Below are 18,738 nucleotides of genomic sequence, written 5' to 3'. Positions count from 1 at the left end.
GATGTAAAAAATAGAATGCGTACCCTAAGCGCCACATGGATGATAGAATCATGATGTGGAAGAGGGTCTCATCACCCCACCCCAGGACCATTTTACAGGTAAATGAGGAGCAGGGAGGACTAGAGATTTGGCCAAGGTTTTGTAGAAAGTGACAGTTTCAAGCCTTCCAAATCTCCAGTGTTCTTTCTATACCGAGACACTCCTCTGTTCCCACTCATCATACTCGTCATCCGCTTTGGGCAGCCGAACTGGGGAGAAGACCCAAACACAAGCACCGAACGAAGAGCACGTGTTCTTAAACGTCTCACTCGAAACCATATTGAACATCGGAACTTGTCCAGACTTTACGATGTTTTAAAGGGCAGTGGATCGTATATTGGCAATGAGATGAGCACTGATCGCACGACACTGTGAGGCCTCCAAAGACAGGGGTCCTCTTGGGCCAGGGTAGACAAGAGGAGAGCAACGAAAGCCAAAGGCAGAGATGCCTAGGGGGAGGGGGGACGCTTCCTGGCCTCCCTGCTCTGTCCCCCTCCCCCCACCTCCTCTCATGCCTCTCCGAAGCTCTGTTGCACACGGCACCACCGAAGCTCTGTTGCACACGGCACCACCGAGGGTGGCTGAGAGGGAGGAGGTGAGAATTTTCAGGTGACATTTTCAGATAACAGTTTCCTTTCAGACTAATTACTCATTGAGGCAAAATACAAACATTAGTAAAACTCGTAAACTAAACACTGGGGGAAAAGTTCATCTTTAAGGCAGACCTGGGTTAGAAGCTTCCCTCAGCCCTTTGTCTATGTAGTTTCACAAAAATGGCATCACACCTTCCATATCGCTCTGAAACGGGTTGTCATTTTAATATAACACAAACATCTTTCCAGGTCAGTATGTAGTGTCAACCTATCGATCAAAATTATTTTTTAAGATTTTATTTATTTAAGAGAGAAAGAGTGTGGTGGGGTGGGGAGAAGCAGAAGGAGAGGGAGAGAGAATCTGAAGCAGACTTCACAGCGAGCGCAGAGCTGGATGGGGGGGGTGCCTCTATCTCATGACTGTGAGATCATGACCTGAGCAAAAGCCAAGAGTCACAACTGAGCCACACAGGTGCCCCTCAATCAGAATTATTTTTTAAAACAGGTGTTAACCCTTCCACAGCATGGCTACACTGTGATCAACTATTCCCTATTCATGTGAATGTTCAGTCAGGTTGACTATGGCAAAAAATGTACTGATGAAGTGCCTAGCCCAGGAGCACCTGGGTGGTTCAGTCTGTTAAGTATTCGACTCCTGATTTTGGCTCAGGTCATGATCTCAGGGTCGTGAGACTGAGCCCTCATCATCTCCGCGCTCAACACGGTGTCTGCTTGAGATTCTCTCTCCCTCTCCCTCTGCCCCTCCCACTCATATGCTCTCTCTCTCTCTCAATCTCTCTCTCAAAGAAACAAATAAATCTTTAAGGGCGCCTGGGTGGCTCAGTTGGTTAAGTATCAGTCTCTTGATTTGGCTCAGGTCACAGTCTGGTGAGATCAAGCCATGTGCTGGCCTTCAGTTTCAGCAAGGAGTCTACCTGAGGTTCTCTCTCCCTCTGCCCCTCTCCCCCATGTGCGTGCACCTGCTCGCTCTCTATCTCTCTCTAACATAAATAAATAACTCTTTAAAAAATAAAAATAAAATGCCTAGCCCAGTTCTGTGGTGTAGGGAATCCATGTGTCCGGGTCCCTATCTTCCTTACTTCTTGGTGCCTTTGTGGTCAGAAAGGGAGTTAGAATTCAAGTTAGAGTTAGCAGCTCCAAAGACCTGCTAATCATTTTGTCCATCTCTGCCTGCTGAGGTCATGGGTTTTCCTTGGTTTCTGAATTTGCATTTGACCCTGATCCTTTCCCCACTTTATCTCGAAGGTGGAGATTTCAAAATGTGAAATCTGTCTGGAGAGACTCTACCAGTAGCAGAAATATGCTTCCAAAGTGGAACGGGGAAGGAGCGTGCTGCCGTGAAGCATTTACAACAGGGAAAACATCACATGATCCCCGGTTCCACACTAAGATGCCCACTGTTTCTATTTTGAAATGGTGGTGAGGAAAGCAAGTTGAAGCCCTGGGAATATCCAGATCCTGGAGTTTCATCGACGGTCAGAGAGGCATGGAGTTTTCCTTCTCCAAAAGATGGGAAATAGACTTGGTTTATGAACATCTTGACATCCATGAATGTTCTCTATTCAGTCCATGCAGCTGACTCCTTCCTCTTTCCTGAACGCCTACTTGTGGCCGCACTGGGTTAGGTCTGCAGTGGTAGTCACTCTTTAATCTGTCTTGGTCGAAGACTGTGGACTTTGGAAGAATTCTCAAATCTGGCTGCATATCCTGGCAACAGCTCCTAATTACTAGCAATCGACCCCTGGAGAATGACGTGGTCGAGCGGGCAGAGACTGCGCTGGGAGGATTCAGCACAAGTAACACAAGGCGAGGAAGTGTGGGATACCTAGAAAGCATTCACTAGGAGTCCTCTTCCACTTGGATCAGCAACGAAACAGAAACAGAGATCCTTTCCCTCCCTGGTGCGTTAAATAGTGCATAGCATACTCTCTCACTGCAATGTATTTGTTGCCCTTCATCAATTTCCGTAGGATTACCAATAGAAATTAATCCTTTCTGACTACTTGAGAGATAAATATGCTAATACTGGCCCCCTTTTTAGGAAACTGAAGTCACAGAATGAAGAACTCACCTTGGGATGGCTGCTGGCGGATGACGTCTGTGGGTGAGTTTTGTACACTAGTCACAATGTTTTTTCCCCACTGTGAAACCCGTTTTGATGATTACTGGTAATAAGGTAATGAGAATGATGGTTCTAACAAATCTTTTTTGAAAATATGTTCTGGGGCTCCTGGGTGGCACAGCGGTTAAGCGTCTGCCTTCAGCTCAGGGCGTGATCCCAGCGTTCTGGGATCGAGTCCCACATCGGGCTCCTCCGCTATGAGCCTGCTTATTCCTCTCCCGCTCCCCCTGCTTGTGTTCCCTCTCTCGCTGGCTGTCTCTATCTCTGTCAAATAAATAAATAAAATCTTTAAAAAGAAAAGAAAGAAAATATGTTCTGGCCTCCCTTGGGTTGGTCAGTGTTGACTGTGATCTCACAAAATTTGAGAGAGAGAAAATGTAAAAAAAGAACGGGGGCGCCTGGAGGGTTCAGTCAGTTAAGCATCTGACTTCAGCTCAGGTCGTGATCTCGGGGTCCTGGGTTCGAGCCCCCAGTCAGGCTCCCTGCTCAGCAGGTAGTCTGCTTGTCCCTTTCCCTCGGCCCCTCCCCACCCTGCTTGTGTGCTCTCTCACTCTCTCTCAAATAAATAAAATCTTCAAAAAAAAAAGGAAAAAAAGAACGGAACTAGACAGTATTATGCTAAGCGAAATAAGCCAGTCAGAAAAAGACAAATACCACATGATTTCACTCATATGTGGAATTTAAGAAACAGAACAGATGAACATGGGGGGAAAAGGAAAAGAGATGCAAACCAGAAAGCAGACTCTTAACCCTCTTAACTGAGGGTTGCTGGAGGGAGGTGGGTGGGGGCATGGGCTAGATGGGTGATGAGGACTGAGGAGGGCACTAGTGGTGATGAGCACTGGGTGTTGTAAGGGATGAATGACCACATTCTACACCTGAAACCAATATTTCACTGTATGTTAATGGAGGAAAAAAGGCAGCAAGAAAAAATTTAAAAATTAACATACAATTCACATAGAAGATCATTCTCATATAAGATGCTGGCACGGAAGCAAATTCTCGGACCCGTTATGTTTGGGGGTTGGTGATGGGCACTGATGTAATTTAGTGGTTCAATGTTAAAGGACTAACTCCTCTTTTTCAAAGAGGCTTTACCGCACATGGGGAACCTAAAGCCAGGGGTCGCTACCAGGAAGCTGAGGAACGTACCTGACGGTCAGCTTCCTGGACGTTTAGTGTGATCCTCAGCTCATTTCTTTGTAAGGTACCCTTTCTCCAAAAGTAAGCCCCACTGCACACTCCAACCTATATCCTTAGCTCCTATTTGCTATGGTTACAAGGCTATTCAACAAACTGGTTACTCTACTAGGGATCTAACTCAGATATTACTGTCCTTAAAATGTGGTATTTTGTAACAGTGGCTCTTTGCCATTATACGTGAGTATTAATATCACCATGATGCATGACTTTATGAATAAATCTGTCTGCATTTCAGATTACAGAGAAAAATTGGAAACCATCCAACAATTGGGAAGAGCTTAACAAACAATGATACAGCCATAGGATAGAGTATTTATAGCCATTAAAAGATATTTATAAACATGGGGACATTTTCTCTAAAGGCACAATGAAAACTTACATACCAATTACATAAACATTTCATTAAAAAAAAAAAGATGGAAGGAGGCCAAAATGATAAAAGTACTACATTTAGTAAAAGATTTTTTCCTGTTTCTCTGTCTTTTCTATACCCTCTAAATCTTCTATAGTATGCATGTTACTTTTCACAGAGAAAAGTTAAAAGGGGGGGAATGTCTACCAAACGAAGGGCTCTAAACAGGGTCTTACCAATAGAATGAAGCAGAATCACCATCTTTATTTTGAACAGTCTATTAGCAATTAGTCCTCTAGGCTATTAGGAATATGGCCCTAATTCATTACCCTTTTTGGCAGCCATCTTTATATTCAGTTTATAGTACAATAAAGTGCTTTTTTAAACCTAGAATTCTAGGGTTTTTTTCTCTCCATTATATATTTATTTATGCCACTGGTTTAGAAAGACAGGTGAAACTCCACTTCCTCAGATTTTGCCTATAGTCCAAATTGTCAGGATCCCTGTAGGTACCAGTTTTCTGTCTTCTCATACAAGAGCTAGTTCTTCCAGTGGCAGGTCATTTGCAAATTTTCTGAACCTGCTCCCCATATCCTCAACCAGAAAATTTATTAAAATATCCAGTTAAGATGAGGATAGTGTGCTAATTCAGGCTAGCACATATCCATTGAAGAGCCTCTGCAAATAGCTTCGGAAGGGTTAGAAACCCACTTGACCAGGGGCACGTGGTGGCACAGTCGGTTACGTGTCTGCTTTCAGCTCAGGTCAGGATCCCAGCGTCCTGGGATTGAGCCCCGTGTCAGGCTCCCTGCTTGGCCAGGAGTCTGCTTCTCCCTCTCCCTCTGCCCGTCCGCCTGCTTGTGCTGTCTCTCAAGTAAATAAATAAAATCCTAGAAAAAAAAGAAAAAAGAAAGAAACCCACTTGACTTAAATCCTAACCCAATGCCCATATCTCCCTCTGGTAAGTGTTAGCATTTTGGAATTAATATATAAGCATTCCTGGATAAATGTGTTCCAAGATTTTCATGCTCATTTTTTACCAAGGGATGCCTGTTTTCTGTAATTCTATGGGAAATAGCATAAAATCAGCAATAAAGACAAGATTCAGTATCTCTAGATTAATGCATTATCACTTTGACCAACCCAGAAAGTTTTGCTGCGCTTAAATTATCTTAGTAAATGTCTAAAGAATAAAAATGTCTTAGCTCAGGGCACCTGGGTGGCTTAGTCAGTTGAGCGTCTGCCTTTGGCTCAGGTCATGATTCCGGAGTCCTGGAATCAAGCCTCGTGTCCAGCTCCCTGCTCAGAGGGGAGTCTGCTTCTCCCTCTGCCCCTCTCCCAAACCCCCCACTCATGTGTGCGCTCTCTCTTTCTCTCAGATAGATAAATAAATAAAATCTTTTAAAAATGTCTTAGATCTACATTAGCTCATACGGTATAAATCGTACTATTATTTAGAAGAAACTGTAAAATATTAGAAGTTAAAGGATTCTTGTCTAGAAGCTAAAAGGGTAAATATCAGAGGACCTTTCTGTAGATGAAGCGACATGGTAACCCGATTCACTATTGATCAGGTGTGGGACTATGAATAAGCCATTTAGGAACTGCCTCCCCCAGAGCCAGCTTCTGTATTTGTAAAAACAGAGGGGAGACGAGCATTTAGGGTTGGAATAAATAAGGCAATCTATGTGAAAGTAGCACTAAGTAATTGTTAACGTACTGATGTGCTTACGACGTGCCAGACACTCCAAGTGCTTCGCATGGTTCATAGCATTTAATCCTCATGCAACCCTTAGAAATAGTACCATTCCCATTCCTATAGGGGCTCAGAGACTTTGCAGGTTTGGCTCTGGACAACCACGATAAAATGAATATTGCAATAAAGCAAGTCAAATGAATGTTTTGGTTTCCCAGTGCCTATAAAAGTTAGGTTTATACCAAACCGTAGTCTACGAAGTGTGCAATAGCTTTGTGCCTTAAAAAGCAATGTACTACCTTAATTTTAAAAATACTTTATGGCTAAAAAATGGTACCCATCACCTGAGCTTTCAGCAAGTTGTAACCTTTTTGCTGGTGGAGGGTCTTGCCTTGGTGTTGGTGGCCCCTGGCTGATCAGGGCGGGGGTTGCTCAAGGTGGCCGTGGCCATTTCTTAAAGAAAGACAACAATGGAGTTTGGCACATTGATTGACTCCTCCTTTCAGCTGAGCACTTAAGAGGCCATTGGTGGTTTATTTAACCAGCCTAATTTCAATACTGTGGTGTCTCAGGGAATAGGGAGGCCCAAGGGCAAGGAGAGAGATGGGGGAGCCAGTGGAGCAGTCAAACCACACATATGCTATATTAAGTTCGCCGTCCTACATGGTGCCCCAGAAGAATTACAATAGTAACATCGGAGATCACTGATCGCACGTCACCATAACAAATTTAATAGAAAAGTTTGAAATACTGTGAGAATTCCTAAAATGTGACAGAGAGACACGAAGTGAGCAAATGCTGTTGGAAAAACAGCTCCAAGACTTGCTCGACCCCGGGTTGCCAAGAATCTTCATTGTGTAAAAAACACAGTAACTGCAAAGTACAACAAAGGGAAGCACAAGAAAATGAGGGTGCCTGTGTATTTTAAGTGTTCAGATACAAGGTTACCAGCCCAGTCCCCAAAGGAAGCGGTGCCCTGGGCATCGGAAGCCCTTGACTTCAGAGCCTGTGCTCCAAACATCTTCGCAGAATGGCTATTGTGTCCTGCCTCCCAGTATCCACTCTTCCACCTTGTGGTAACAGCCCTTTAGATTCTTGTGGTGAAGCGTCCCTATCTGTGTCTCACCTTGGTGAGCCTGACAACCAAGGGGCCCATCTCTAGCCATAGAGTCTGCTTGTAACAAAAGCCGGGCCAGTGATGGATTTCCCTCATGACTTGGTCTGGTGAGTGGCTGACTCCTTCCCTTGGGTGACTTTCAAGACTGTTGGGTCAGTTGCCTGGATCCCCAGAGCTACTTGGGGGTTTTGTCCCAATAAACTCTGTTTTTTCTTTCTTTTCTTTTTCTTTTTTTTTTTTTAAGATTTTATTTATTTATTCGATAGAGAGACAGCCAGCGAGAGAGGGAACACAAGCAGGGGGAGTGGGAGAGGAAGAAGCAGGCTCATAGCTGAGGAGCCTGATGTGGGGCTCGATCCCATAACGCCGGGATCACGCCCTGAGCCGAAGGCAGATGCTTAACCGCTGTGCCACCCAGGCGCCCCTGTTTTTTCTTTCTTAAGTTAGCCGGAGAGTTTTTTTTGCTCAAAACTAAAGAACTCTGTTAATATATCAAAACCAGTACAAACTGTAACGCCTGTTATGTGTGAGAGCTGGAGGACTGTGGCCAGACCAGAAGCTTCAGTTTCCTTATCTGTAAAATGGGGTAGTAACAGCCCGTGCTGCCCACCATCATGATGATTAAACGGGACAATGCATGTAAAGTACTTGCCGCAGTATTTGGTACATAGAAAACACTCAGCGTCAGCTCCTCTTGCTAGGTTGCTCAGTTATTTTTTTTTTGTTAAAAAAAAAAAGTCCTTGAGCAATTATTCCCATTAGGTGAACCAAATCTCTCAAACGGAAATAATTATGGCCATAGACTCCATTTCCCCACAGGTAGGAATAAGTACTAATAATGATTATGCAGGCTCCCACGTTTGTTACATAACTGGACTCCATCCCGAGCTTCCTGAGCAATCATTTGTCCAGGGGCACGATAGGGTTCCTCCCACTACAAACTGGGAAGATTGAAGTACAACTGACTGTTTCACAAAAGAACCCCTCAGCACTCAGTATAACGAACTGGGTCCTGACGCTCCCAAAATGTAACCGTGAGGGGGGCGGATGATCCAAATGACGAACCGACAGGCAAAGCTCTCTCTGTAAGGACGGCTATCGAGTCGTATCAAAACGGAGCTGAGGATCTCTAACCGTGAACGTGTTTCAGCTTAGAGGGCATTCTGGATGGTGACCGGTCCTGGGTGGCATCTTCCCGCCACGCCCATTACCCCCTCCCCAAGGCTGCGGGGCCACCTGCTTCCCTTTCATGCTCTCCTTCACTGACACCCCCGCCCTCCGCCACAGCAGTCATGACTTTGGCTTTCCTAGGGTAGAAAGAAAGGAAACTATTGTAACAAAATAACCAAGACATTTGCCTGGACTGAACAGTCCCTTCAACGTAGAAACCTTCAGCATCAGCGCTTGTCTGGCGGGTGCCGCCGTGGGTTGGGAACGGGAGGACACTCGAGTCGCAGCAGCCAGGTGCAGGGGGCTGGGAGGAAAGCAGTCAGCTCCGCAGTCAGATTGGTTAATCACAGGGGGAGTGAATAAGTGAATATATTGAGCATTTGGGGATCCCCATTTTTTACTAGAGGGTAGAGGAGGTACAAATATGGAGAGAGGGAAAACTAGAATAAACCTTGTGGAAGGGTGGAACTGGAAATCTGTGTGCACTTGTAGTTTTTAATATATAGAGATGGATGAATGGGGAGCAAACACGGATGTATGTATCCCCTACTCTCTGCTCGGAAGACCTAGTAGCAATGATAGCACAGTGGCAATGAGCACAACCTAGCACCCAGATCGTGTTTCTAAATACCATTCTCCACTGGAGCGCCTGGGTGGCTCAGTCGTTTAACCGACCAACTCTTGATCTCTTGATCTGGGGCTCAGGTCACGATCTCAGGGTTGTGAGATCGAGCCCCGTGTCGGACTACTTAAGATTCTCTCTCTCCCTCACTCTCTCCCTCTGCCCCTCCCCACCTCTCTCTTGCTCTTAAAAAAAAAAAAAAGAAAAGAAAAGTAAATACCATTCTCCACTAAACCAAAACAGGGGAGAAACATCTGACCCAAGGATGGAGTAGGAGTAACACAAGATGGAACCTGAAATACCTTGTGGTGCCTAAAAGTAAGAAAGTGCTCAAAGAACCATGGGGAAAACAATTACGGAGCCATTATGGAAAACAATGGAATTTCCTCAAAAAATTAAAAATAGAATTACTGTATGACCCAGCAACCCCACTGGATACATATCCCAAAGAATTGAAAGCAGCATCTCCAAGAGATATTTGCACACCCGTGTTCATCACAGCATGAGTCACAGTAGCGAAGTGGTAGAAGCAACCCAAATGCCCGCTGACAGATGAATGGATAAAGAAAATGTGGTGTATCCATTCAATAAAAAATGCAGCCTTAAAAAGGATGGGGGAAATTTAAATAAATAAATCAATAGAGAGAGGAAGGAAATCCTGCCACGTGCTACAGTATGGATGAGCCCTGAGGACATTATGCTGAGGGAAATTAGCTAGTCACAAAAAAGACAGATACTCTATGATTCTACTCAAAATCTAAAGCAGTCAAAATCACAGACACAAAATGGAAAGGTGGTTACCAAGGGCTGGGAGGAGGGGCTGGCGGTTAGTGCTTAGTGGGTATGGAGATTCAGTGCTGCACGACGAAAAAGTCCTAGTGTTCTGTTGCACAACAGCGTGAATACACTTGACTGAACCGTACACTTAAAAATGGTTAAGATGATTTCGTGTTATGTTTTTTTACGCAATTAAAAAAAAAAGAAAAAGAAAAAAAGAACCTGAGAACAAAGAACACGGAAGCCGGCTTGAGAGTGCTCCCACGAGCCAGATCTAGGGCAACTGGACAATCAGAATCATTCCCGAGAGTCTGCAGATTCTAAAACAGAGTCCATGTTCCATACTGCTATAAATAAACAAATAAGTGGGGGGGAGGAGAAGGTATGGCACTAGAATGCCAATTACATGTAGATGCAAGAGTGTAATTAGAAAGCCACCATTTGGCAATGACTCATTCAGATAAGAATCATCAATGGATGCTAAAACCAGAGGATAAAAATGTATACAAAAACAGATATTGATACAGTCCCAAAGTAGCTCCCCACAAGACACTTATTCCTCATTAATTAATAAGTACAAGATACTTATTAACTTCACAGCGGAAAAACCTTGCAGACATAACCAATTATTAACAATTAACATCACTGGTAACGGCAAAAACAGACACCAAGCGCCTCCTGATAGAACACAGAGAACACAGCATCACTTCTCTGGTAATCCCGCCAAAAATTCATAACCGGGTTCCACTCATGAGGCATCAGACAAACCCAACGTAAGGGTCATTCTACAAAGTAACCGGCCAGCACTCTTCCAAAATATCAAGGTCTTTAAAAATTTTTTTGTTAAAAAAGGGAAAACGGAGGAAGTGCTCGAGGTTGAGGAAAACAGGAGGGAAAACCTAACTGAGTGTGTGCAGCAACATCGACGGTACCCAAAGGGGTATTTTAAGGACATTTTTAGGGTAATTTGTAGCATTTCAATGAGGTCTGTGGATTAAACAGTAAAATTTTATCAATACTGGTTTCCTGATTTTGATGGAAGTACTGTAGTGATGGCGAATGGGACATCATAATTGTAACTTACTATCAAACAATTCAAAAATACAGAGAGAATAAGGTAAATAGGGCAAAATGTTAACAGAAGAGGGATATACAAGATTTTTTAAGTTATTCTTGTAAATTTTCCATCAGTTTAAAACTATTTCAAAGTAAGTTGAAGAATGAAATATATACAAAGTGGTCTTTCGGCTATAAGAAATTACACGGGTTTTTATTACTACGGATAAATCTCTGTTTAATGCTTTCATTATCTCAGGTAAAACTATTCAAAAGAATAGCTGAAATAAATGTGGAGGAAGCTTTTCTGAATGGACAATAACATAGATATAAAATCCTACTTAATAGTTAAAAATGTACAGTATTCTGAATCTTCGTTAAACATGCTTTTTTTCCTACCGCAATAATTTATCTCCTTGAAAAAACTCACATATATGATATTGAAAGACCTTGAGAATTTGAGTCCTATACAGCTAAGTAATTTTTTCTCATAACTGATAAAGGATTTACACAATCTCATTAGAGACTTATGTCCTCTGATATTTAAATATGAAATTTAACCTGAACCATGACTTACATTGGAAATAGAGTATCTTTATGATTTCTGGTGTATTCTGCTTTTAATTATAGTTTGGGATTAAATAACTGTTTAACATAAAATATCTCCAATGGTAGCAAATGTCTGTCTATAGAAGATTTTTTTTTTTAATTTTTCCCCCCATCACTTAGAGTCAAGTGATAATGTCATGTTGGGTCAAGACGGCAAGTTGTTTCTAAAATAATTTGCATTCCTCACAAGCTTGGTAAATGAATCTAAAGAGAAATGAGAGCTCCGAAAATATTAAAAATGAGGACAGCAGCAGCACCCTTGGAATAAAAGCAGCAGCTTCCTATAGAGATTTGTTTGAAGGACTTCACTGGTTGTGAATGTACAATTGAGCAGTGCCTTAAAAACAAAATTTTCAGAGGAAAAAAAAGGAAATATGATACATTGGATACTGAAAATTACAATCAACAAAACCTCAGAAAATGATGTAGTAAGCCTTTATGAATCCTTCACACATTCTCCACTGGAGATTATCACTATCAAAACTGGAGCAGGACCCATGGAATCCAATAACAATTTCACCAAAAAAGCACATATAGTTTTGGTTCTCTTCAACGACAGTGGAAAGAAATTTAAGACTCTCCAAACTTCTATTTTGCTCCTTGAAATCATATTTTGACTTCGAGAACAAAAATGAAATAGGCCTGAGTCATAAATGAAAAGCACCCTCCCTCCCAAAAAAAGAGAGCTGTGTGTGCACACTGTGGGGAGGGGAGGGGAAGAGAGAAAGGACAGAACAAAGATACCCTCACTTCCAGCAAAGTCCTGGGTTTATTTATTTTGGTGATTTCTGGTATTTTCTCATAAATGCAACTGAGGTGGTTGAAAGTAAGAGACAGGCAAAAGGAGAAGAAAAATACCCTCCTTGACCCCTGCTCAGGTAGGCAGATCTGAATGCTCCTTCTCCAGTTCCCACGACATCCTCACTTACACGTTCATTCAGTAGTTACTGAACGGATGAATAAAAGAGGGGAAGGCGGTGGCAAGGCACAAGCAGCACCAAAACAATCAACCCCTCAATCACTGAATTACTAACCACTAGTGCACTTATGCAAACTGAACATAAACGAAGGAATTAAAGCCCAGCAGTGCCGAAGACAAAAAGAAGTTGAAATTTACAGCCTTACATCTCACAACGTTAGGTAGGGACTGTGGAATTTATCTAGTTCAACTCACTTATTTTAGTGTTCAATGGGTTCTATAAGGATTCTAGATCCATTCATTTAGTACCGAATGAAGGGACTCTGTAAGGCTGGGTCCCACTCCCACTCTGACCGGCTATGAGGCTCTCAAGCAAATCCCTTCCCTTCCTGAGGCCCATTCAACCAATAGTAAAATACGTTAGTTGAACTAGATGAATTCCAGTCTTCCTCGGCCATAACATGGTAAGATTTTAAGCTTTATGTAAATTTCAACTACTTTCTTTTCCCCCTCTGGGTTTTCTGCAGACATTGATAAGCTGATTCTAAAATTCACATCCAAAGAGAACCAGAAAAAACAAAACAATCTTGAAAGAGAACAAAGTTGGAGGACTCAGACGTGCCAATTTCAAAACTTAATAAACAGTAATCCAGACAATGTGGTACTGGCAAAAGGATATATTATATAAATCAATGAGCTAGAACTGAGAGTCCAAGAACAAACTCATACATTTATGAGCAAATGATTTTCAACAAAGGTGATAATTTGATGAGGAAATGGTCTTTTCAAGAAACCATGCTGGGACAACTGGATAGCCACATGCAAAAGAATGAAATTGGACCCCTACTTCATACCATATACAAAAATAAACTCAAAAGGACTCAAAAACTTCAAGAGTTTAAACTAGGAAACTCATAGGAAAAAAATAGGTATAAATCTTTGTGACCTTGGATGAAGCAATGGTTTCTAAGAATATGATACCAATAGCACAGGGAACCAAAAGAAAAAAACGTAAATTGCAATTCATCAAAATTAAAAACTTTTGTGCTTCAAAGGACACAATCAGGACAGCGAGAAACAAACAGAATGGGAGAAAATGCCTGCAAATCACATATCTGATAAGGATTTAAGTATCCAAACTGTACTTAAAAACTATTATAATTCAACAACAAAAAAGATAAATAACTAAAAAATAGGCAGAGAATCTGAACAGAGCTTTCTCTAAAGACATACAAATGGCCCAGTAAGTACAGGAAAGATGCTCAACATCATTGGTCATTAAGGAAATGCAAATCAAAACCACAATGAGATACCTCTTCACACACACCAGGATGATTAAAATACAAAACAGGGTAACAAGTGTTGCCAAGGATGTGGAGCAACTGGAATCCTCACGTCCTGCCGGAGGGAATGTAAAATAGTATAGGCACTTGGGGAAATAGTTTAGAAATAAAGTTTGGAAAACTGAGAGTTTCTCAGAAGAGTTATTGTATTATCCAGCAATTCTACTTTTAGGTATATACCCCCCAAAACTAAAAACATACATCCACACAAAAAACTTGTATAGGAACGTTCATGGCAGCATTGTTTATAATAGCCAAAAAGCGGAAACCACCCAAATGTCCATCAACTGAAGAACGGATAAACAAAATGTGGTGTGTCCGCACAATGGAATATTATTCAACCACATAAAGAATGCTGATACATGCGACAATATCAATCTCGAAAATATTATACTAAGTGAAAGAAGTCAGACACAAAAGGCCACATATTGTATGATTCCGTTTTTATGAAATATTCAGAATAGGCAAATCCATAGAGACAGAAAATAAACTGATGGTTGCCTGGGGCTGGGGTGAAGGGAAAACAGGAAGTGACTAGTAACGGGTATAGAGTTTCTTTGGAGCGGGATGAAAATGTTCTGGAATGAGAAAGTGGTACTGCTTGCACAACTCTAAATATACTAAAAGCCAATGAATTATATACTTTAAAAGAGTGAATTTTATGGTATGTGAATTTCAATTTTTTTAAAAAAGGCCCTCCTTTGACAATTGATTTCCTCACTTCTACTTCAGACCACCTACTGGTTCATGAAAATAGAAAAATTTGCAATGATACCTGACGTTTATAATCCATTGTGACACATACTACAATAAAATTTCTTTTTAACCAAATTATTTATACATATCAGCTGATGGTTCACCTGTATTTAATTTGCCTCTAAACAAAATCTGAAAGTTCCTCTGAGTTCATGATTTATTTAGAGTCCTTTTTTAAATTTATATTTTTTCTTAAGTAACTAAGGCTAAACAAATGTCTTCATTTTAGAAATTTTAGTCATTCTGTCATCAAGAAACAGGTCAAAGTATTGCTCTTGCAATGACATTAGCACAGCCATCTTCAAGGAGTACTTTAAAATTTAATTCCTTCTTCATAGGACAATAAAAAGGCTAAGCGAGAAATAATTTTTCAATATCAGTATTGCAATGTAATATGTATAACCAGATGCTTCAAGCCGTGTAACAAATGCAGACTTTCTTTCCCCTGGAATATAAATAGGATCCCAGGCTTACTCTCTTCAGTAACAAAAATTTAAGTGAAATTTTTTCAAAGCTCTACAAAAAAAACATACTCTTTATCGTCACCTTCTGTAATGTTGTTTTGCATTCTGGTTTTTGGTATCAGAAGACTGTAACTTTGTGTTAGCACTAAAATCCACAATAAACTCTCTGTAAGCTTTGAAAGAGAATGAAATATTAATTCTAGTCTGATACCACTGGGTAGAACTATACTATACATAGATCCATATAAGTTCAACAGGAATGATCCTTCCAAAAATGCTAAGGATGAAGAAGAGGGCTTCAGTACTTAAGAAACAAAGATCAAGGACTGCCATGATCAAGCTACACACTGAAAAAGCATCAACAGATTACAAGAGGGCAACATGATTTTCAGTTTTAAGTTCAATGAAAATTGCGTATGTTCAGTGTTTACTCTTAAACACAAGTGGCTTATACTACACCAGGGCTGCCCAGCCCCAAGAAAGACAGAAACACAGAAAGGATGACCTTATCCAACGTCCGTATTATTTTTGTAGTTAGGTGTATAAAATCGAACCACTGCTTCAGCAATCTTAGGAGGGAGCAAGCCTAAGAGATGAAAACATTTACACCTTTTGATTAAATTATACTACTACCTTATAAGAATATGAGGTTCAACATTTGTTTCCTTAAAAACAGAGCACTAAACAATTTGCAATGAAGTAACCTAGCTGACAGCTAAAATGTATGCAGAATCCTTAAGACTGTAACAGGACAAGGAGTTCTTTTGCATTATGTATATTCAAATGATGGTGTTATGATGGTGTTGTAATTCAAACTGAACACCACCACCTTGATAAAACAAGAAATGGGAGAAATAGAAATTGCTTTCTGAACCAAATGTGCACCACCTTTCACTAGACTGAATTAACTGGGAAATACAGGTAGCGTAAGGAGATATGCCCCATGTGAAGACAACTGCGTATCAGAATTCAAAAGAAGAGTTAAGAGCACAACTCTTTGTTGTTTTCTAAACACACAGGCCTCAAAAAACTGTTTCACCAGTATTTTTTTTATATAGTACATCTTTTCTAAATAATTCTCACTTTTCACTCCAGAAAATGTAAGAAACCGTTTGCAAGAACTCACAACATGCAAACATGTTTCTCTAAGGCCATGAGCTGGTTTGCTAAGTTGCACTGTTTTATTCAAGTAAAAAGCCCTTCTAGAATAAGGGGTCTGTAGAGGAAACCAATCACCTTTAATTCTCGGGCCTGCACACTTGTTAGGATCCCTATCACTCTGAAAGCCAAAAGGTAGAATGCTCACTTGAGCATCAGCAAAATGGGCTCTATTTACATTTTTTAAAAAATCTAATGCATGTTAAATTTTTCTGGCAATTCTTTGTGTATGTTACAAAACAAAAAAGCAAAAGCTTAGAATAAGAATGCTTTTTTCTTAGAAAGGTCAAACAGATACTTCTTGACATCATGTCCTTTACACAATGGCATACTGTTCATATAAAAGGTCTCTTATCCTATAAAAATCTTGACAAAGGCAGCCTTCTAATCCAATGCGTCCAGTTTCCGTCTAGAAAGTAAAAAAAAAAATCTTTAGTACATTTCCTATTCATTAACATGCAGACATAATAAACAAGATATATTAACTAGATTATTTGGTGATTGGTCTGGAAATGGGTTGCTCTGCACAGAATACGGATATAACATTCAAATCATGAATTTTACATAGACTCGTAAATGTCAGGACTCAAATGATAAAAATTTACAATAAAATTAAACATCATTTCTTTGAGAGCCACTTGTATAAGCCTTCAAGGTCATCATTATGAATATAAATCATGGTCTCCAGTTTGTGAAATTACCAATCAAAAATTACAGAATTCAAAATGGCAACGCATCAGAAAGAAGCATTTGTTCAATTCATCGCTTGTTAAAAACACACTTACTCTACGGACTGCTACTTGGTTGTTGCAAACAAGCACACCTCCTACAAATTCTGCTTGAATCCCCTCCCGTAAAAGAACTTGCTTGAAGTCTGACAGCCTTGGTTCGTTCATAAAAACTGACTGATGTCCAGGAACCTTAGAAAAGGTTAAAGGGGAAAGAATAACTTCAAATAAAACACCAGACACACAGTTGTACTGAATAAAGTGGAGTGACACATGATCTCTAGGACACTTCCTATCATTCTCTGAAGACCTCTGACAGATCGTATCAAGGCTGTACATCACATTCCAAGTTGTTATTCTGAATTTTACCTCATTATTTAACATCACAAAGCCCTTCACATTTTCTGAATGTTTCCCAATCAATTTTATTAGTCACGCCTCACAGTAACAGAGAGACATTTGATGATGTTATGCTCTTCACTCCCCCACTTGCCTGAGGGGGGTCAAGGAGAGTGCCAGTAGGCAGCACTGAACCAAAATATTCATTTTCTAGATCCAACTCCTTCACTTAGTTCTGAGGGGAGTTCTCTCCTGATCCCACTTGCACCTTCCCTTCTCCCTGAAAGTGAATGCAATGAATGCCAAGGGTTTTAGAATCAGAAAAACAAGCAGTTCAACCTACTGCTGCTACCTGGAAATTGCCCTGAAGAGCACTAGCTCTAGCATAGAGAGAAAAAAAGATTCTTATTCCTCCCCAGTCTCAAGAGTATTACTAGAAGGGAGTCCAATGACAGAGGCTGTCTCTCTACGTCTTTCTGCACAGAAAGGCTAGAGTCCCCTGACATGCACACACGCCTCTTATTACACAGCTTTAACACTGTTGTAAGCTAATTACTTGAAATCTCTGCTAACTAGAGTTATCTCCTGAGAATGTGTAAATACTAGATTAAAATGATATCTACGTTTAATAAAAAGATTTCTAACTATATCAAAACCAAAAGTGATTTCAGCTGAACTGACAACATACAAAAACGGAGTACAAGAGTTTCAGTCTTAGAAAACTATCCGTCTCTTGACAGGAAGCACGTACGTGATATAATCCTCACAATCAAAATTTAAATACTGAAAAAATAAATCACGAAACAACAATTATTTTATAATATTTGCTAAATGTTTCCTTGAAATTGTTATCATTCCCTTGCCATCCAGGATATACACACACGCTCGTGTGTGCACACATGCAACCGTATCTTAAGTAATCTTTTTCTAAAACTCCAAAATCAGCCTACGTAGGACACATATTTTAAAGAGCTAAAAACATAAAAGAAAAATCCGAAAGATAACAAATGAAGGAAGAGACAGAAGCAGCAGGTGCTTTTTTACCTCGTGGGGGGGTAAGGGTTCCAAGGTCGGAATGATCTCGCTTTCTTCACCTGTCTCTTTCTCATCATCCCCGAACAGACTCTTCATGGCCTTCTGTTGTGCTATAACGCTGGAATCCGAAGGAGCGTCCACCTGCATCTCTGAGTCTTCTCCATCATCCTTCAGTTCACCTTCTTCTAAAATAACTCCTGTATCCACTTTGGAAACTCTCATGTCCAAGACACCATCTATCCAAGCTAATTCAGCATCTTTTGCCTTACAAAACTGAAGGGAGCTGACAAGCGAATCTTTCAATCTCACCTAGACACAGTGTGAAGGGGAGGGAGAGAGGTGAAACCCAGAGTAAAAATTAACAACAAAATATAGCCAGTTATTATTATTTCCTGACTCTGGTAATGTGTATTAAGAATCGAAAAGCCTTCACTTATCTGATCTTCACCGTGACTGGTAATGACCTAGTGACCTGTGAGATCATTAGGATCCTTCTCTACTTTCCGAAAGGTTCTTAACCCTTGGCTGCATGCTGCAATCACACGGCAATTTCTTTTTTTTTTTTTTTAAAGATTTTATTTATTTATTCGACAGAGATAGAGACAGCCAGCGAGAGAGG

The 18,738-nt window shown here is 40.8% G+C and overlaps 1 protein-coding gene and 1 long non-coding RNA gene across 2 annotated transcripts in view; one reads left to right on the top strand and one right to left on the bottom strand.

Moving 5' to 3' along the window:
* Window positions 1-2,393: 2,393 nt before the first annotated feature.
* Window positions 2,394-18,738, top strand: part of LOC148107715 (uncharacterized) — a 31,304-nt gene continuing 14,959 nt past the window's right edge. Inside the window, exons 1-2 of the long non-coding RNA XR_015721865.1 lie at window positions 2,394-2,554; window positions 2,695-2,757. This is a non-coding gene — a long non-coding RNA (uncharacterized LOC148107715). The remainder of the gene's footprint in view (window positions 2,555-2,694; window positions 2,758-18,738) is intronic.
* CPSF2 (cleavage and polyadenylation specific factor 2) overlaps window positions 14,066-18,738 on the bottom strand; it is a 33,048-nt gene continuing 28,375 nt past the window's right edge. Inside the window, exons 14-16 of the mRNA XM_045807591.2 lie at window positions 18,129-18,428; window positions 16,803-16,937; window positions 14,066-16,426 (exon numbers count right to left, since the gene is read on the bottom strand). Of these exons, the coding sequence (XP_045663547.1) occupies window positions 16,334-16,426; window positions 16,803-16,937; window positions 18,129-18,428 (528 nt within the window). The 3' untranslated portion in view covers window positions 14,066-16,333. The remainder of the gene's footprint in view (window positions 16,427-16,802; window positions 16,938-18,128; window positions 18,429-18,738) is intronic.

This window comes from Ursus americanus, chromosome 26, assembly GCF_024610735.1.
Source record: "Ursus americanus isolate L20-20 chromosome 26, mUrsAme1.1.p, whole genome shotgun sequence".
Lineage (NCBI taxonomy): Eukaryota > Metazoa > Chordata > Mammalia > Carnivora > Ursidae > Ursus > Ursus americanus.
The sequence above is the reverse complement of the archived record's forward strand: the minus strand, read 5'-3'. Positions and strand labels throughout refer to the sequence as shown.